The 21,990-nt window shown below is 34.3% G+C and overlaps 1 protein-coding gene across 1 annotated transcript; it reads right to left on the bottom strand.

Annotated features, from left to right (window-relative positions):
* Positions 1-255: 255 nt before the first annotated feature.
* Positions 256-21,372, bottom strand: LOC145260461 (uncharacterized). Its single transcript, XM_080118541.1, has 2 exons — positions 21,169-21,372; positions 256-3,863 (listed from the first exon to the last, which is right to left on the bottom strand). The coding sequence occupies exons 1-2, from the start codon at positions 21,189-21,191 to the stop codon at positions 3,152-3,154; spliced, it is 735 nt and encodes a 244-aa protein (XP_079974667.1). The 5' UTR covers positions 21,192-21,372; the 3' UTR covers positions 256-3,151.
* Between the last annotated feature and the right edge of the window lie 618 nt (positions 21,373-21,990).

The raw sequence follows: 21,990 nt of genomic DNA, 5'->3' as shown, positions 1-21,990 counted from the left end.
TACATGTGGGTGTGTGTATGAGGATGTGTATATGTGTGTGTGTGTGTGCGTATGTGCGTGTGTACATGTGGGTGTGTATATGTGAGGAAAAATATGTTCGAACAAATTTAAAAAATATAAAATTTCTATTATAATATACTTTGTTTGCAATTTGTAATATACGAAACCTGCATTTTTCACGAAAACTGCATTTTAAATATCAATTCATCCAAATGTGAATAAGTAATTAAAAATTCATGAAGTCTTGACCATTAGTTGATTTTTACAATTTTTATTAACGACACATGTATATATGCACCTTACAAATGGCTACATCGTAGGAATGTTGTTTTAAGGCGTCCATAATGTAAACACAATATTACGTTTCTGAATTTTTGAAATGAGGATTGATTATTCGTATTATTTGGATTCTTCGGACTACTGTTCTTATCTTCAATATCATTTTTCACAACGTTTCGGTAGATGTAACCTTCGACCTTTTTCAGGTGTGTCTTGTCGAACTCAGGAATCTTTCTGTCCAACTCGGGAATTTGCACGGAGTTTCGTCAAAGCTCTGTGACGCAGTGGTCAAAGTACTTGGAAAAAATCGGTTGCAAAAATGGCATTCTTCTGAAGATTGAAGATTTAATCCTCAGTGTGGCCAACCGAAAAATACAATTGAGAATTATTTAAGATCTCTATGCAGTCATGATTGACGAAACTAGAGCATGCTATCCTCGTGAATTAAATAAAGTTACGTTCGAAATTCTTTGCCGATTTTCGAGTTCGATAGAAACACTCCCAAGTTCGACAAGATACACCCGAAGAAGGTCGGCAGTTATATCGACCGAAGCGTTGTGAAAATGACACTCGAGATGAGAAAAGTAGCCCGAAGAAAATAGGGATTATATTTTTAGTCAAACACACCGAAATAACGCACATAAATTATATTAAATGCTTCCAGTTCACATGTGTATGTAAACACAAAAAATGTTTCTGATGTATAGCCCATTTAAAAACAAATTCACTCTAGTCTAAAAGGATTTCTCATTCACGGAAAGATTCCAAAACTAATGGTTTCAACATTTTCCAATAATTCTACACAAACATTTAATCGTTCTTTTGTGGTTAAGGTGGTATTACAAATTCTCATTTTCATATGGAAAATTTGATGTTGGCATATCATCAGCCCATTTAATTTTTAACCGTTTATATATATATATATATATATATATATATATATATATATATATATATATACACACACAAGAAAGTTTGGTTCTAATTTTACTCTAACTTAGTATTTTTACATTCTTAATAAAACTTTAATCCATTCATGAAACGAAATAATTACAATTTCATTAATTTACGAAACTAATATAGAAAATACATTTTATTTGCTACTGCCCCGAAATAATATGGATAAATTATATTAAATGTTTCCACTTCAAATGTACACGAAAATACAAAATAAGGTCCCAGGTAAATTTCCCATCGGAAGAGATGTACACTAACGTGCAAACATTAAAAACGTAGCAATTCGTGTAGTTAGCCTTCTTTTATATCTCTTCGGATAACGTCGAGAAACGAGTACTCCTAGTTTATCATGATGATGGTAATAAATAATAATAATAATAATAATAATAATAATAATAATAATAATAATAATAATAATATGGCGAATATTGGAAATCTGGGGAGACTTGTTGTCACTCAGACTCCAGGAAACACCACAAATTGTTTTCAAAGAGAGTTCTCTGATGATGGCTTGTATGAAAACTCCTACTGCTGCTGTTGCCGCTGCTGCTACTGCTGCTGCTGCTACTACTACTACTACTACTACTACTACTACTACTATATTTAGTCACTTCATTTGTACGCACATTATTATCTTCTTGCTACCAATGTCCGATTGTTTGATGTCGCTGTTCAGCAAATATTTAGGCTTTATAGATTTCAATATGAATTGTTCTAAGATGCAAGAAAACGTCGTTTATAAAACCCTCCTGTTAAAAGACAAAAAAACAAAAAAACATCGGTACTGATGGACCTTCAAGCTAGGATCAAGATGTAATACCTGTTCCCTCTTTGGTCAAATACTCGTAGGGCCCCCCTTATCACTCACTCATGAATAAGAGCGCCTACAGCGAAACGCAATAAATTCATTTCTCATCTGAAAAGAAGGAGGTAATGCTGGTCATTGCATCCCATTTACTTGACTCCTCACAGTTGCGAAGTCAGACAGAAGAAGTTTGTTGCAAACATGACAATATTAAATAAAAGCATGACAGAGTCTATCCATTGTTTTTTAGTCTATCCATGCAAAATAATTATTTTTCTTATTACAACTTAAACACAACGAAAGATAAAGAGTTGGTAGAATACGAAAGTTCAAGGACGCTTAATGTTATATATTAGTACCCTACGCCAGTAAGTAGAGATTATGTTAACTAGTATGAATTACATAAATACATGTCAGAATAACCTGGCGGTAAACTGGAATGGATCCAGATGCAGCTAGCGTGATTGAAGCTGGGAGTTAAGCGTTATCTCTCTGGACAAAACGCGCTAGAAACACAGGCGTCGAAATATAGGAGGTCATGTCTTCGAGGAAACAAACAAAGAGATTTTTAAAAGTCAGTCAGAGTCGGAAAGCGAAACAGACGACATGCGTCTGTAAAGAGAATCTAATTACATGTTGTATCGGGACTCTGTCCCGTGAGTCTTCATTTTAAGACCATATTAGAAAAATAACTTAAGAAGTAATTTGAATTAGATAGTTGTCTCTCCTCCGATGAATAACCTCTCTCTAAATAAAACCTTTGAAAGCCAACAAGTCTCCATCGTGTTTCTATGCATGAGTAAATATTAGTCTTAAGCTAAACTGTATTCATATTACAGGCAGAGTTTTAACACTTGTGTCCAGTAGACTGGTTTTCCCTCATTATCCCAATAAGGCTCTAAAACTTGCAATCGACTCAATTTGTCATAGAATTTGTAAAAAAAAAAAAAAAAAAATATCTTGTTGCGGTTGAATCTGCTTTCTCTTTTCATTTTAATTTAACGGTGCCTTGTTTAGTTTCGTTATTTCTTCTTACGGGATTCTCGTTTTTACTAAGAACAGGTTTCTTATTACACATCGTTCTCACAATATTCCAGTTAAGTTAAACTATCAGACTGGTTTTCCTTCGTGATATTTGCAAAAGTGCAGAACTTGAAATAGACCTGATACGTGAACAAATAGAAGAATTACCAGTAAGATGCTTGCAATCAATGCGATTCGTCGTTCAGTATACGCGGCAGTAACATTTGTTTGATTATTATTAATCGAGCTCTTATTTCTGGTAAGATGAATGAAAGAATTTGTTTCGTGGATTAAAGTGATAGGTGATGTTTGACTTGCAATCGACCTATTATCTCCCCTAGAAGGTATAAAAGCATTGGTTTTGCAGTTAGAATTAGTTTGAACTTTTCGGCTTGCAGTCGACTTAATGCATTCGGTAGAAGGTAATACAGCACCGGTAGAAGGAATAGCAACATCGGTAGAAGGAATAATGTCACCGGTAGAAGGAATAACAGCACCGGTAGAAGGAATAACGTCATCAGCAGAAGGAATAGCAACGTCGGTAGAAGGAGTAACGTCACCGGTAGAAGGAATAACACCGTTGCTTTTTGAGGGGCGTGAACACCAAAAGGTCGGCAGTGTTCGACATAAACTTGTTATATGCCCTGAAGAAGGAATAGAAGCATTGGTTGTTTCGGAGATCGAAGTAGTTAACTGTGTTTGTCTTGCAAATGATCGCAGATATCCGGTAGAAGGAGTAGCAGGATTGGTTTTGCAGGGCAAAGTGGTCAGCAATGGTTTGTTCGTAAATGGTGGATGGCTGAAAAATATGAAAAAAAAAGAAACAAAAAAAAAAAAAACAAAGCCTGAATAAATATGCGTTTTTTTTTTAAAAATCTCAAACAAGGCATATTGCCACTTGGAACTATTTAGGATCGTGTCTAACAAGGAACTGTGGGGATTTGAGCATCAAGATGGTTTCACATTACATTAAAACTTCAGCGGGTTAGCACAGTCAGAGAAGTAGGAAACAGGGAGGGGATTCCAAAGTGTAGTTGTCCAATGGAAGAAACTATCAGAGCAGAAGGCTTTGCGGTCTCTAGATACCTCAATAGTGAAAGAGTGGTGTTTTACTGCTTATCAGGTTAAACGAAGGTATGTACGAGGGGACACATATGCTATGAGTTCATCAGAGAACATTTCATTAAATTACTTACAAAACAGACAAGGGATGTGATATTGCAGCAATGGGACAGAGGTTCGAACCTTGCCAACAACCCGTTAGATTTGAGACTCTCTTTTGAACCCTGTTTAAGAGTGAGAGACTAGTGGTAGATTAACGAGTTCAGATGTAGCAACAATATTCCACGTATGATCGAATTGTGCCTATGTAAAGATATACTGCTCTTTTGTGTGAGAAATTTTCTAGCATGGTAGAGGGAGCCCAACTTCTTTGTATCAACCTTAGCAATATTCTCAATGCATTTGTTATAATTCATGTTGCTTATGAATGTTAAGCCGAGGGGTTTGAAAGAGGGGCTCTGAGGTAGGGTGCTATTTGTCATGGTAATCATTGGCGTTTTGGTAGTTGTTGAAGGAAAAAAGCTTAGTTTTAGCATTAAATGTCCCCAACCATGTACAGCACCATTCCACTACAGACGGAAAGCAATTTTCTAATTTTTTTTTCTCATGTCTATTAAAGAGTGTGACGTCATCAGCAAATATATCCATCTCGGACACAAAGTTAAGTAAAATATCTATCTTTCCACTCATAGCTTTGTGTTGATTTTATTTTAGTTTTTTTTAAATCTTTAATTTTGTTCAATTTTGCTTATATGTCGCTTTACTAAAAATGGAATGAAAGGGCATGTTCTTGGAACACAGTTCTTTATGCAAATGTCACGATGTGGAAGTCTTCTTTACGATATAGACGGGGCAGCAGTAGAAACAACCCCATTTCCTTAAATAAATAACTGATAAGACAAATCTTTCCCGACTATTTGCTGTAATGATACATAACATACCACAATGCTCCATGTTAAAAAAAAGAACGGATTTTATATCGCATCTGACTTAACAGCTAGTCATAAATAAAATATACATTCACTTGCCTCCAATGAAAAGTTAGACAGAAAGTCAGTTTTAAACTCCCCTTAAACAGATACTCTAGATTAGGACAAAAACAAAAATTTTCTCAGTTTAGGAAGATTTTTCATTCTCTGACTGCGAACAGAACAGATACTACACATTGATAAGTATGCACATAATCATCATCATCTTTGATGTAATGTCTATTTTAAATGCTGACATTTGTTGGACAGTGTCCTGCCAACTCTGTTTATGATTCGGTAATCCTAACAAAACCAGATGTTTACTCCCATATCGTGCCGAGCCTGTTTCTAACAGGCCCACCTCCCTTTCGGGGGGGGGACCTTTGTGGCCTTTGGGCCAAGATCAAAGTGTAGTATCTGTACCGGCAGATGTTGCAATCAAAGACCATATGTGGGGGCAACCCCACATATACGACCATTGCTCTTGTAGCAATCAGTTAATGGTCCATGTAGGGGAACCCTTCATACCAATTGTTACTATCCAGCTCCCCTACTCCTCGGGGAGATGGTCACCATTTCCCCAATCTCTCCACATTAAAAAACGGCCTTGTGCCTAATTTGCTCAGTGGGTAAGCAAATAAATCCCGCCGAGCCTGTTTATAACATCGGACATTTTAGAAGAAATAGCACCATTGGTTTTAGAAAATCAAAACGAGGGCAGCAGTGTTTTTCTTGAAGTTGTCCGCCTAAACTTGGTAGAAAGAATAACAATAAGGTTGAAAGAAATCATCACTGTATGGCTTGAAGTCGCCCTCATAAACCTAGTAATGACATCATCGCTTTAAGGTCGAAGGGAGCAACAATGTTTGGTTTGAATTGAATCTTATACAGCTGGTAGAACGAATAGCATAATTGGATTTAAAGATTGAAGTAGTCCACAATTTTAATTTTGAAGTCGGCCTTATACGCCTGAAAAAAAAAAAAAAATTAAAAAATAACCGTCGGTTTTAAAAATCAAATGACGTTCGACTTGAATTCAATCTAATGTGTTTAATAATAATAATAAAAATAATAATAAGTATAATTCGGTTTGAAGGTCGAACGAAAGAATTAATCTTCACGTGTGTGGTTAAAGAAGTAACATAATTGGAGATTGTAACACAAAAAAGAATTGTAACACAAAAAAGAATTGTAACATAAAAAAGAATTGTAACACAAAAAAGAATTGTAACATAAAAAGAATTGTAACACAAAAAAGAATTGTAACATAAAAAAGAATTGTAACACAAAAAAGAATTGTAACACAAAAAAGAATTGTAACATAAAAAAGAATTGTAACATAAAAAAGAATTGTAACATAAAAAGAATTGTAACACAAAAAAGAATTGTAACACAAAAAAGAATTGTAACATAAAAAGAATTGTAACATAAAAAAGAATTGTAACATAAAAAAGAATTGTAACACAAAAAAGAATTGTAACACAAAAAAGAATTGTAACACAAAAAGAATTGTAACACAAAAAGAATTGTAACATAAAAAGAATTGTAACATAAAAAAGAATTGTAACACAAAAAAGAATTGTAACATAAAAAAGAATTGTAATATAAAAAGAATTGTAACACAAAAAAGAATTGTAAACACAAAAAAGAATTGTAACGCAAAAAAGAATTGTAACATAAAAAAGAATTGTAACATAAAAAAGAATTGTAGCACAAAAAAGAATTGTAATATAAAAAGAATTGTAACACAAAAAAGAATTGTAACATAAAAAAGAATTGTAATATAAAAAGAATTGTAACACAAAAAAGAATTGTAACATAAAAAAGAATTGTAACACAAAAAAGAATTGTAACATAAAAAAGAATTGTAACACAAAAAAGAATTGTAACATAAAAAAGAATTGTAATATAAAAAGAATTGTAACACAAAAAAGAATTGTAAACACAAAAAAGAATTGTAATATAAAAAGAATTGTAACACAAAAAAGAATTGTAAACACAAAAAAGAATTGTAACACAAAAAAGAATTGTAACATAAAAAAGAATTGTAACATAAAAAAGAATTGTAACATAAAAAGGAATTGTAACATAAAAAAGAATTGTAGCAGTTACCATAACAGACTATTTTCTCGTGGATTTATGCCCCCTTGCTCACTTATTCGGTCACATATTGACCAGTCAGCTACCAGGGCGCATTGATCCTATGTGTCCATTAATGCACTATTTACTCCTGGTTAGAACGATACAGCAGCCAACAGAAGAGTACCGACCACCAGAGAACACAGACCTATCTCCTCTCGCTCTCTGTCCATTGAATTCCCTCAGGCTGCGACTATCCCAACTGAAAATTTCCACTGGACAGCCTGGGGACACTTTAAGTTTTCTGCTTCCAGACGGTAGAACACCCGAGAACATTCTGTTCCTTTTTCTTTTATTTCGCCCCAGACACAGTGTTTCTTAATGCGAAATCAACCTTTTCGTTGTCTTGTTATAAAAAAAGAGGTGTTGGTTAATTAATCTGTGCCTTTTGTATTTATTAATCTTTTATGAGGGGTTTTGTGCACTCACGCATAAAACTATAGAATAATAATTAAAAAATAGGCAAGACAGCAAATTGACTCAGCAACACGAAACAACAGTCTCCAAGGATTCTTGTAATCGTCTTCCTTTTATATAGTCGAGCGACGACATTTTGTACATGAGCCGCAATATTTTTTTATTTATTTTCCGACGCAAAGTAGCATTTTCCATCCGCATAACAGCTCCCTTGAATAAACTGCCGCTTGACGTTGTCACCGCACTAACAACGGATCAGTTCAAGACGAAGAGGTCTGATCAACTGTATTTCCGACCGTCTAAATTTTCAGCGCCCCTTCCTCCCTCTTTGTTCACTTTCCTTCTCTCTTTCTCTCTCTCTCTCTCTCTCTCTCTCTCTCTCTCTCGATCTCTCTTTCTCTCTCTTCACGCTACTTTTTTTTTTATACCAGATATATTGAATTTCAGTTGAAAGTTGGTGTTAGGCTTGAACTTCTCACTGTACGTTTGGTAGAAGGAATATATAATATCATATATTTGAGTTGAAAAAAAAAAATGAAACAGTGCTTGTGTAGCAGTTAACAAACTATTTACTATAAGCGGATCAATGCCAGGTGCCAAAGTGATTCGGCCACACTGACCAATCGGTTGGCAGGGCGCATTGATTTGAGCTGTTCCCTGTAAATTCGGTTTATTTAGAAAAAAAAAAAAGAAAGAAAAAAGAAATTTTAGCTAGAAGTTTCTATTCTCATTACCCCTTTATATATTCTTTCTTTGGCAACATAAACTTCCAGACATCACGTTGCCTTGTGTTCTGTATTTTTCTAAAGACTGCTACCTTTTTATTTTTCTTCATAGGTTTTTCGCCTAAGCAGGGGGTGATGTAGCAAGTTAACAAACTAGTTACTATAAGCGGATCAATACCCGGTGCCAAAGTGATTCGGCCACACTGGCCAATCGGTTGGCATGGCGCATTAATTTGAGCTGTCCTCTTAAGGACTATTTTTAGCCCTTTGGAATCTCAGCTGCGATCGCCAGAGAGAGACGCCAGCAAGCGACCTATACAGACCTCTCTCACTCACCCCTCCCACTGTTACTTGTTGACGGCTGCAGTCTGATGGCAGACGACACCTTCAAACAGACATTTACATTTTCTTTCTTTCTCTTCAGTCTGAGATACAATCTCGCCTTTTCTGAATAAACCCTTTATTATTGTTTTGTTAAAAGCAATGTCGTTTGGCCTTGTGTTTATTTAAGTAATTATTAGGAGAGAAATGTACAACATTTCCCTTCTATACTTGACTAGAAGTAGTCTCCATACGCCTGAAAATAGAACAGCATCGTTAGTTTAAAAAGTCGAAGTGATCAACAGGGTTGAATTTGATCTTACGCGTCTGATCAAAGGAATAGTTGATTTTTTAAGATCGAAGGGGTAAATGATATTTGGCTAAATCAAACCCCATACGTCTGATAAAAAGAATGAAATCATTTGCTAGTAAAAAATCGAAAGAATAAACGGTGTTTTGTTTGAATGCGTTTGTATACGCATGGTAGACGTGATAAATTCATTGGTTTATAACATCGACTTGATCAACTGTGTTTAGCTTGAATTTGACCTCATAGTCTGGTAAAACTAAAAACAAATATAATTTTGAAAGTCGAAATAGTCAGTTAATTTGGCGATATATGGCTAGTAGAAATAAATAATTAATTGGTTTAGAAGGTCGAAAGAGTCAGCTTATTGAACTAGAATTAGACGATATGCGGCTGGTAGAAAGAAATTACATAATTATTTTGGAAGGTAAAAAGAGTCAGCTCACTTAACTTACATCAGACGAGAGGTGGCTGTTAAGAAGAAATTACATAAATAATTTTGGAGGTTGAAATAATCAGCCCATTTGGCTTGAATCAAACAATATGAAGCTGGTAGAAAGAAATTAAATAATTGGTTCAGAAAGTCGAAAGTGTCAGCAAATTTAACTTGAATCAGGCGTTAGACGGCTAGTAGAAAGAAATTACGTCATTACTTTGAAAGGTCGAAAGTGTTAGTTACTTTGGATTAGATTAAACGATACGAGGCTGGTAGAAAAAAATGAAATAATTGGTTTAGAAGGTCAAAAGAGTCAGCTAATTTAACTTGAATTAAAAGATAGCAGCTGGTAGAAATAAATTACATAATTGGTTTGAAAAGTCGAACGTGTAAGCTTATTTGGCTTGAATTAGACACTATACGGCTTGTAAAAAGAAATTATATAATTGGTTTGAAAAGTCGAACGTGTAAGCTTATTTGGCTTGAATTAGACAATATACGGCTTGTAAAAAGAAATTGCATAATTGGTTTGAAAAGTCGAAAAAGTCAGCTTATTTGGCTTGAATTAGACTATACGCGACTGGTAAGAAATTTAGTTACGTAATTGGTTTGAAAAATCGAAAGACGTCAGCTCATTTAGATTGAATTATACGATATGCGGCTGATAGAAAGAAATTATATAATTGGTTTGGAAGGTCTAAAGTATCAGCTCATTTGGCTTGAATTAGACGATTTGCGTTTTGTAAAAGAAATTACATAAATGGTATGGAAGTCGAAATTGTCAGCTCATTTGGCTTGAATTAGACTATGCGCGGCTGGTAGAAAGAAATTACGTAATTAGTTAAGAAGATCGGAAGTGTTAAATTATTTAGCATGATAATAGAAAGAAGCTACATTATTGGTTTTGAAGGTCGGAAGTGTCAGCTTATTTGGCTCGGATGAGACGATATACGATGCGAGCAGTAGAAAAAAAATGACAAAATTTGTTTTGAAAGTAGAAAGCGTCAGCCTATTTTGCTTGAATTAGACGATATGCAGCTGGTAGAAAAATTATATAATTGCTTTAGAATGTTGAAAGTGTCAACTCATTCGGCTTGAATTATATAATTGGTTTGAATATCGAGTGTTAGCTAATTTCTCTTGAATTAGAAGATATGTAACTGGTAGAAAGAAATTACATTATTGGTTTACAAGTGCTTTGAATTAGGCAATATGTGCCTTCTGAAAAGAAATTGCATCATTTATTTGTAAAATCCAAAGTATAAACTTATTTAGCTTTAATTAGACGATATGCGGCTGATAGAACAAAAAACATAGTTGGTTTTGAAGGTAGAAAGTGTCAGCTCATTTGGCTTGAATTAGACGATATGCGGGTGGTAGAAAAAATGACAAACTTTGTTTTGCAGGTCGAAAGTGTCAGCCTTTTTGCTTGAATTAGACGATATGCAGCTGCTAGAAAGAAATTATATAGTTAGTTTTGGATGTCGAAAGTTTAGCTCATTTGTCATGCCGGTATGTCGGTGGTAGAAAATTCTTACAGAATTGGTTTTGAAGGTCGAAAGTGTCAGCTTATTGGCTTGAATTAGACGACATTTAGCTAGTAGAAAATTATATAATTAGTTTCAAAGCTCGAAATGTGACAGTTTTGGCTTGAATTAGACGAGAGTGTCAGCTGATTTGGCTTTAATTAGACCGTATTCGGCTGATAGAAAAAATTACATAGTTGGTCTGGAAAGTCGAAAGTGTCAGCTCATTTGACTTGAATTCAACGATATGCAGATGGTAGAAAGAAATTACAATATTAGTTTAAAAGATCGAAAGTATCTAGCTCATTTGGCTTGACTTAGACGATATGAGACTGGTAGAAAGAAATTACATAATTGGTCTGGAATGTCGAAAGTGTCAGCTCATTTGACTTGAATAAAACAGTATACAGCTGGTATAATAAATTACATAAGTTGGCTTGAATTACATGAAATGCGTTAGAAATAAATTTCTTTTTGGAATATCCAGTGTCAGCTTATTTAGTTTGAATTAGATGATATGCAGCTGGTAGAAAGAAATTACATAATTAGTTTGGGAGGTCAAAATTGTCAGCTTATTTAGCTTGAATTAGACGATATGCGGCTGGTAGAAAAAAATTACATTATTGGTATGGAACATCAAAAATGTCAGCCTATTTTGCTCGAATTAGACTGTATGCGGCTGGTAGAAAGAAATTACATAATTAGTTTTGATTGACGAAACTGTCAGATCATTTGGTTTGAATTAGACGATTTGCAGGTGGTTTGAAGAAATTACATAAATGGTTTAGAAGGTCGCAAGTGTCAGCTTATTTGGATTTAATAAGATTAGGCTTGTAAAAAGGAATTACATAATTTATTTGGAAGGTCAAATGTATCAGCTAACTTGGTGTTAATTAGACGATGTGTGGCTGATACAAGGAAATTGCATTATTGGTTTAGAAATCAAAAAGTGTCAGGTAATTTAGCTTGAATTATATGATACGCGGATGGTAGAAAGAAATAAGATCATTGGTAAGAAATGTAAAAAGTGACAGCTCATTTTGCATTAATTAGACGATATTCAGTTGGTAGACAACAATTTCATAATTAGTTTGAAATGACGAAAGTGTAAAGTCCATTGGTTTGAATTAGACAATATGTCGCTGTTAGGAAAAAATCATTTGGCTTGAATTAGAGTATAATCGGCTGGTAGAAAAGGAATACATATTTAGTTAAAGAGGTCGAGATTCAGTTGGTAGAAAATAATTTCATAATTAGTTTGAAATGTCGAAAGTGTAAAGTCCATTGGCTTGAATTAGACAATATGTCGCTGGTAGGAAAAATCATTTGGCTTGAATTAGAGTATAATCGGCTGGTAGAAAAGGATTACATATTTAGTTCAAGCGGTCGAGATTCGGTTGGTAGACAATAATTTCATAATTAGTTTGAAATGTCGAAAGTGTAAAGTCCATTGGCTTGAATTAGATAATATGTCGCTGGTAGGAAAAATCATTTGGCTTGAATTAGAGTATAATCGGCTGGTAGAAAAAGAATTACATATTTAGTTCAAGAGGTAGAGATTCAGCTGGTAGACAATAATTTCATAATTAGTTTGAAATGTCGAAAGTGTAAAGTCCATTGGCTTGAATTAAACAATATGTCGCTGGTAGGAAAAAATCATTTGGTTTGAATTAGAGTATAATCGGCTGGTAGAAAAGGATTACATATTTAGTTCAAGAGGTCGAGATTCAGTTGGTAGACAACAATTTCATAATTAGTTTAAAATGACGAAAGTGTAAAGTCCATTGGTTTGAATTAGACAATATGTCGCTGTTAGGAAAAAATCATTTGGCTTGAATTAGAGTATAATCGGCTGGTAGAAAAGGAATACATATTTAGTTCAAGCGGTCGAGATTCGGTTGGTAGACAATAATTTCATAATTAGTTTGAAATGTCGAAAGTGTAAAGTCCATTGGCTTGAATTAGACAATATGTCGCTGGTAGGAAAAATCATTTGGCTTGAATTAGAGTATAATCGGCTGGTAGAAAAAGAATTACATATTTAGTTCAAGAGGTAGAGATTCAGCTGGTAGACAATAATTTCATAATTAGTTTGAAATGTCGAAAGTGTAAAGTCCATTGGCTTGAATTAAACAATATGTCGCTGGTAGGAAAAAATCATTTGGTTTGAATTAGAGTATAATCGACTGGTAGAAAAGGATTACATATTTAGTTCAAGAGGTCGAGATTCAGTTGGTAGACACTAATTTCATAATTAGTTTGAAATGTCGAAAGTGTAAAGTCCATTGGCTTGAATTAGACAATATGTCGCTGGTAGGAAAAAATCATTTGGCTTGAATTAGAGTATAATCGGCTGGTAGAAAAGGATTACATATTTAGTTCAAGAGGTCGAGATTAAGCTGGTGGACACTAATTTCATAATTAGTTTTAAATGTCGAAAGTGTAAAGTCCATTGGCTTGAATTAGACAATATGTCGCTGGTAGGAAAAAATCATTTGGCTTGAATTAGAGTATAATCGGCTGGTAGAAAAGGATTACATATTTAGTTCAAGAGGTCGAGATTCAGTTGGTAGACAATAATTTAATAATTAGTTTGAAATGTCGAAAGTGTAAAGTCCATTGGCTTGAATTAGACAATATGTCGCTGGTAGGAAAAAATCATTTGGCTTGAATTAGAGTATAATCGGCTGGTAGAAAAGGATTACATATTTAGTTCAAGAGGTCGAGATTCAGTTGGTAGACAATAATTTAATAATTAGTTTGAAATGTCGAAAGTGTAAAGTCCATTGGCTTGAATTAGACAATATCTCGCTGGTAGGAAAAAATCATTTGGCTTGAATTAGAGTAACATCGGCTGGTAGAAAAGGATTACATATTTAGTTCAAGAGGTCGAGATTCAGTTGGTAGACAATAATTTCATAATTAGTTTTAAATGTCGAAAGTTTAAAATCCATTGGCTTGAATTAGACAATATGTCGCTGGTAGGAAAAAATCATTTGGCTTGAATTAGAGTATAATCGGCTGGTAGAAAAGGATTACATATTTAGTTAAAGAGGTCGAGATTCAGTTGGTAGACAATAATTTCATAATTAGTTTGAAATTTCGAAAGTGTAAAGTCCATTGGCTTGAATTAGACAATATGTCGCTGGTACGAAAAATCATTTGGCTTGAATTAGAGTATAATCGGCTGGTAGAAAAAGAATTACATATTTAGTTCAAGAGCTCGAGATTCAGCTGGTAGACAATAATTTCATAATTAGTTTTAAATGTCGAAAGTGTAAAGTCCATTGGCTTGAATTAGACAATATGTCGCTGGTAGGAAAAAATCATTTGGCTTGAATTAGAGTATAATCGGCTGGTAGAAAAGGATTACATATTTAGTTCAAGAGGTCGAGATTCAGTTGGTAGACAATAATTTCATAATTAGTTTTAAATGTCGAAAGTGTAAAGTCCATTGGCTTGAATTAGACAATATGTCGCTGGTAGGAAAAAATCATTTGGCTTGAATTAGAGTATAATCGGCTGGTAGAAAAGGATTACATATTTAGTTCAAGAGGTCGAGATTCAGTTGGTAGACAATAATTTAATAATTAGTTTGAAATGTCGAAAGTGTAAAGTCCATTGGTTTGAATTAGACAATATGTCGCTGGTAGGAAAAATCATTTGGCTTGAATTAGATCATGGTAAATTGGCTGGTAGAAAAGGATTACATATTTAGTTCAAGAGGTCGAGATTCAGTTGGTAGACAATAATTTCATAATTAGTTTGAAATGTCGAAAGTGTAAAGTCCATTGGCTTGAATTAGACAATATGTCGCTGGTAGGAAAAAATCATTTGGCTTGAATTAGAGTATAATCGGCTGGTAGAAAAGGATTACATATTTAGTTCAAGAGGTCGAGATTCAGTTGGTAGACAATAATTTAATAATTAGTTTGAAATGTCGAAAGTGTAAAGTCCATTGGCTTGAATTAGACAATATGTCGCTGGTAGGAAAAAATAATTTGGCTTGAATTAGAGTATAATCGGCTGGTAGAAAAAGAATCACATATTTAGTTCAAGAGGTCGAGATTCAGCTGGTAGACACTAATTTCATAATTAGTTTGAAATGTCGAAAGTGTAATGTCCATTGGCTTGAATTAGACAATATGTCGCTGGTAGGAAAAAATCATTTGGCTTGAATTAGAGTATAATCGGCTGGTAGAAAAGGATTACATATTTAGTTCAAGAGGTCGAGATTCAGTTGGTAGACAATAATTTAATAATTTGTTTGAAATGTCGAAAGTGTAAAGTCCATTGGCTTGAATTAGACAATATGTCGCTGGTAGGAAAAAAATCATTTGGCTTGAATTAGAGTATAATCGGCTGGTAGAAAAGGATTACATATTTAGTTCAAGAGGTCGAGATTCAGTTGGTAGACAATAATTTCATAATTAGTTTTAAATGTCGAAAGTGTAAAGTCCATTGGCTTGAATTAGACAATATGTCGCTGGTAGGAAAAAAATCATTTGGCTTGAATTAGAGTATAATCGGCTGGTAGAAAAGGATTACATATTTAGTTCAAGAGGTCGAGATTCAGTTGGTAGACAATAATTTCATAATTAGTTTGAAATGTCGAAAGTGTAATGTCCACTGGCTTGAATTAGACAATATGTCGCTGGTAGGAAAAAATAATTTGGTTTGAATTAGAGTATAATCGGCTGGTAGAAAAGGATTACATATTTAGTTCAAGAGGTCGAGATTCAGCATGTAGACACTAATTTCATAATTAGTTTGAAATGTCGAAAGTGTAAAGTCCATTGGCTTGAATTAGACAATATGTCGCTGGTAGGAAAAAATCATTTGGCTTGAATTAGAGTATAATCGGCTGGTAGAAAAGGATTACATATTTAGTTCAAGAGGTCGAGATTCAGTTGGTAGACAATAATTTCATAATTAGTTTGAAATGTCGAAAGTGTAATGTCCACTGGCTTGAATTAAACAATATGTCGCTGGTAGGAAAAAATAATTTGGTTTGAATTAGAGTATAATCGGCTGGTAGAAAAGGATTACATATTTAGTTCAAGAGGTCGAGATTCAGCTGGTAGACAATAATTTCATAATTAGTTTGAAATGTCGAAAGTGTAAAGTCCATTGGCTTGAATTAGACAATATGTCGCTAGTAGGAAAAAATCATTTGGCTTGAATTAGAGTATAATTGGCTGGTAGAAAAGGATTACATATTTAGTTCAAGAGGTCGAGATTCAGCATGTAGACACTAATTTCATAATTAGTTTGAAATGTCGAAAGTGTAAAGTCCATTGGCTTGAATTAGACAATATGTTGCTGGTAGGAAAAGTCATTTGGCTTGAATTAGAGTATAATCGGCTGGTAGAAAAGGATTACATATTTAGTTCAAAAGGTCGAGATTCAGTTGGTAGACAATAATTTCATAATTAGTTTTAAATGTCGAAAGTGTAAAGTCCATTGGCTTGAATTAGACAATATGTCGCTGGTAGGAAAAAATCATTTGGCTTGAATTAGAGTATAATCGGCTGGTAGAAAAGGATTATATATTTAGTTCAAGAGGTCGAGATTCAGCTGGTAGACAATAATTTCATAATTAGTTTGAAATGTCGAAAGTGTAAAGTCCATTGGCTTGAATTAGACAATATGTCGCTGGTAGGAAAAATCATTTGGCTTGAATTAGAGTATAATTGGCTTGTAGAAAAAGAATTACATATTTAGTTCAAGAGGTCGAGATTCAGCTGGTAGACAATAATTTCATAATTAGTTTGAAATGTCGAAAGTGTAAAGTCCATTGGCTTGAATTAGACAATATGTCGCTGGTAGGAAAAAATCATTTGGCTTGAATTAGAGTATAATCGGCTGGTAGAAAAGGATTACATATTTAGTTCAAGAGGTCGAGATTCAGTTGGTAGACAATAATTTCATAATTAGTTTGAAATGTCGAAAGTGTAAAGTCCATTGGCTTGAATTAGACAATATGTCGCTGGTAGGAAAAATCATTTGGCTTGAATTAGAGTATAATCGGCTGGTAGAAAAGGATTACATATTTAGTTTAAAAGGTCGAGATTGTCTTTAATTATGCTATATTCGTCTGGTAGAAAGAAGTATATGGTTGAATATAAATGTAGAAAGTGTCAGCTCATTTGGCTTAAATTAAAAGATATGTAGCTAATAAAATAAAATTTCATAGTTGGTCTAAAAGGTCGAAAGTGTAAGCCTATTTAGCTTAAATTAAAAGATATACAGCTGATAGAAAAAATTATATAATTGGTTTGGAAGGTCGAAATTGCCAACTCATTAGCTTTGAATTAGCAAATATGCTCCTCGAATGAAGAATATACATAAAAGGTTTCGAAACTCATAAGTGTAAGCTCATCTGACTTTAATTATACGATATGCGGCTGGTAAAATAAAATTACATAATTGTTTTAAAAGTCGAAAGTGTCAGCTCAGTTTGCTTTAATTAGACGATATGCAGTTTGTAGAAAGAAATTACATATATAGTTTAAAATATCGAAAGTGTCAGCTTATTTGGCTTGAATTAGACGATATGAGTTTGATAGGTTTGGAATGGTGAAAGTTTCAGCTCATTTGGCTTTAATTAGACGATATGCGGTTGTTAGAAATAAATTACATAATTGGTTTTGAATGACGATCGTGTCAACCCATTTTGCTTGAAATAGACGATATGTGGCTGATATAAAGAAATTACATAATTGGTTGGACGGTCGAAAGTGTCAGCTCATTTGGCTTGAATTAGACAGTATGCTGCTAGTAGAAAGAAATGACAATGTTTTTGGAGAGGCAGAAGTGTCAGCTTAATTGCATTATAAGTCGATATGCAGCTTGTAGAAAGAAATTACAGAATTAGTTTTAAACATCGAAAGTGTCAGCTCATTTGGCTTGAATTAGACAATATGTGGTCGGTAAAAAGAAATTATAATATTTGGTTTTGAATGTCGAAGGGTCAACCTTTTCTGCCTGAATCTAACTATACGCGGGTTGTAGAAAGAAATTATATAATTTGTTTGGAAGTTAGAAAGTGTCAGCTTGAATTAGACGATATGCTACTTGCAGAAGAATTTATCCAATTGGTTTGAAAGGTCAAAAGTGTCAGCTTATTTGGTTTGAATTAGACGATATGCGGCAGGTAGAAAGAATTGATAATAATTGGTTTTGAAAGTTGAAAGCGTTAGCTCATTGGACTTGAATTAGACGATATGCTTTTGACAGAACCAAATTACAAAAATTGTTTGAAGATCGAAAGCGTAAGCTTACTTGGCTTGAATAAGACGATATGCGCCTGGGAGAAAGAAATTACAGTTAGTTTGGAAGGCCGAAAGAGTAAACTCATTTGACTTTAATTAGACGATATGCAACTCATAGAAAGAAATTACATAATTGGTTTTTAAGTACAAAAGAGTCCGCTGATTTGGCTTGAATTAGACGATATGCGGATTGCAGAAAGAAATTACATAACTGGTTTGAAAGGTCGAATGTGTTAGCTCATTATACTTGAATTAGACGATATGCGTCTGGGAGAAAGAAGGTACATAATTGGTTTGTAAGATCAAAAATGTTAGCTTATTTGACTTGAGTTAGAAGATATGCGGCTGGTAGAAAGAAAAGACATCATTTTTTTACATTAAAAATGTCGGCTTATGTGGCTTGAATTAGACTATATGCATCTGATAGAAGAAACTTGACTTTTACACTAAACGTTTTTGGTAAGAGTAATAACATAATTGAATTTGAACAGAGTTCTGCGACCCTACATATGTGATAACACGTATTTCTCCACCCGTTAGACAATCGCGACTACAATGTTGTGTGTCGTGGGTTTCTATCCTTTGTCTTTTCTTCTGAGCACGTTGTTGTCTCTCACATTGGCGACTGCCGAAGGGGGCAGACACTGGTTCTCAAGTCTCCATCTTCTCTTTCTCGATCTGATCCAAGTCACAGCCTGCCATCTACTGTGTCCCACTCGCAACTGTTATCAACTGTAACTGTCGCCAATCATCGCAAACCCAAGACTGTCCTTAAACTTTCCCCACTATCGTAAACTGTCGGAAAACCCATTGACACCTCTAAAATTATCTGTAAGTTGACATATTAACATTCGTTGTTTGGTTATTTGCCCCAGAGCACATCTCAATTAACAAGCGTATTCAGCTTTCTTTGTGTACCTTGATTAACAAGTTGTAGAGTTGTAGAGTTGCAGCCATGTTTGGTTTCAGAACAGTTTATTATGGTTAGATGTTCTACACAAGTCCTGGAGGTGACTGGTTCTCAGTAGACAGAACAGTTTCCGATGGTTAGTTGTTCTACACAAGTCCTGGAGGTGACTGGTTCTCAGTAGACAGAACAGTTTCCGATGGTTAGTTGTTCTACACAAGTTCTGGAGGTGACTGGTTCTCAGTAGACAGAACAGTTTCCGATGGTTAGTTGTTCTACACAAGTCCTGGAGGTGACTGGTTCTCAGTAGACAGAACAGTTTCCGATGGTTAGTTGTTCTACACAAGTACTGGAGGTGACATTTTACCCTTAATATATTTTCTGGATGTTTTCCTAAATTTATTTCAGCTAGGTTTTACACGTAATAGTAGAAATTTATTCCTATTAAGACATCCTTGTATAGCATCCAGCCTTTTGTTTAATATTTCTTCTTTAGAATTCACTATATGCTTCCAGTAAACACAGATTGCATCTTTTTTATTCACCGGGTTCATATTTTCTACCCTTATATACTATTGACCATTTCAATTCAACCTCTTTTTTTGTTTTTACACAGTTCCCTTACCCAACCATCTAATGCAATTGTGTTCCTCTTTTTATTTGTAATATTAATTTTTGTTCCATGCCCCCTTCTATCATTTTTTCCATCCATATTTATTTCATTCTTCAGTTCCTTTTTGAATGTTGCAACATTTTTGGAGTACTTTGTAAAAAAAAAAATGCACGATATTACAAAATAACAAACTAGATAACAAGCTCCACAGATTAAACGGCACAGTTTGAGTCATGCTTATTATAATTTGGTTCACTGTCAAGCTGAGGTTGGCTGTGCAGTTACAGGAGGTTCAAGCCCAAGGCTTTACTTTCTCGCCCTTTGGGAAGAGGTTAGTTTATTCCTTATCGTCTAAGGCGTTCCTACCGAGATTATCAATGGAGCTACCCGGGCAATTTTTGTTCAGCCAAAGTTATGCCTTCCCATCATGAAAGAGAGATTTTTAATATACTAGAACCTCAGGGGTCTAGATTATTCATCTAGCGGACGACCCGTAACCTATATCAACTGTATTACCCGAAGCAATGCCGCTGTCTTTGGCTTGTTGGATTCTCCTACTAATTATCTTGAAGCCTCTTGTAAGAAATGGGTATTTTTTTTTCATGAAAATCGATTCAGATAGCGCATGAAGCCACTTGATGTAAGGGGTCAAAAACTAACCAACAGTAAGTATTAGATGGATATATTCTGACCCTAAAAACAGCAATTCTCACCCCTTTATCAAAAACATCGCTGATGGAATCTGAAGACTAAAAGACAAAATAAGAGAAGCGAGTGATTCAAGCGACCTCGTGCAAATGCAAAATTGCTTCCTCTCTAGGAGATACTATCGCAATAGACAATAAAACGGATGAAACAAAAAATGTTTCTTGGCTCAATGGTTCCAGAATCTTTATTTGAAACTACAGAATAATATGATCTTTTGCATTTGGACGTCTAAAAGAAAAGCCATGGGGCGGGAAAAACATATCGACGCATTTGTAGTTCCACAATACATCGATAATTCCTATCAATGTATATGTAAATAAAACACAGACTATACTGACAGACGATGTCTTTGAAATGAGATGATTAAGAACTACCATTGGAGTAACTTTACGAGATAGATCAATAAAGGTGCTTAATGCTGACAAATCCATTAAAAATATATTAACATATATTGAACATGTTTTGCGTCTACCAGACTCCAGCTATGCAAAGAAATCCTATTAAAAAGATTTAATTTAAAAAAAAACCAAGAGGACAATCACCAAAGAAATGATATCGTGACTGACATGCTGCTCCTGACAGCTGAAAAACTTTTCCAAGACCGTGATAAGTGGCTGGAATTTTGTTTTCAAGCACGCAGAGAAGTTCTCTGGAGTATGCAAATAGGTCAGTAAATCAGACAACATTTTTATTTTACTTACAAAAGTTTTCTGTACCAATCCATTCCTATGCGTAGATGTAATGAAGAAATGAACTTGCAACATTTTCCATTGTTTTAATGGAGAATGTCATTTTCGGTATGACGTCATGCGCCATTCCTTATAACTTAAGTTAATTTGGAACCATCGAAAATTATTAGGCATGCAACTAATATTTAGAATTGAAACTTGAGTGATGATGATTAAATGAGGCAACTACTATTCATCCCTTATGACGTTATCTATTTTAAATTAAATGTGTATATTTTTGTTCTTCGTATTTGCACTCTTGTAATCTTGAACAGCTGATACTCATAAGATAACGCAGTTGTTTATTTACAAAAGTGCATTTACAGAAGTGCAAAAATAATGTCACAGAAAATCGGTATTCGATAATGTGGCTATGTCGGCCATAAATTCAGTGTCTAGAAAAGTTCACCGATTCCAGAGATAGATAAACATTATAAAATAAAACTACCACATATATATATAAACAACTAACACAAAACCTAGAGACATTTTTTGGCTCAGATCAAAGTGTAATATCTCTGTAAGATAATGGACCCTACGTAGAACAGACTAGCAGTTGTGGCCAATGCAACACATAGAACTGAGAATTGTGCCTCATTGTTTTAGGTTGGAAATTATTAAGTTCAAATGGGTTTGTACTAATCGTAGCTGTTTGTTTACTTAATACGAGGGGCGTGCAATAAGTAATGCCCCTGACCCACTTCCCATAGCAGTAGAGAAACGAAACTTGGCACAGTTATTAGTCTTTCTCTACATAGGAACCATCCACAGTTATGCATTTCTCCCATCGTTTCA

Source organism: Euprymna scolopes, chromosome 36, assembly GCF_053919585.1.
Source record: "Euprymna scolopes isolate OS-2025 chromosome 36, ASM5391958v1, whole genome shotgun sequence".
Taxonomy (NCBI): domain Eukaryota; kingdom Metazoa; phylum Mollusca; class Cephalopoda; order Sepiida; family Sepiolidae; genus Euprymna; species Euprymna scolopes.
Note: the sequence above shows the minus strand (reverse complement) of the source record. Positions and strands in the feature narration are given on the sequence as shown.

Excerpts from the sequence above, each read along its gene's own strand:
- LOC145260461 (XM_080118541.1), bottom strand. The coding sequence starts at position 21,191 with ATGGATTGGTACAGAAAACTTTT. Across the intron at positions 3,864-21,168 it reads GATTGGTACAGAAAACTTTT|CCATCCACCATTTACGAACA; the intron begins GTAAGTAAAATA and ends CATATTTTTCAG.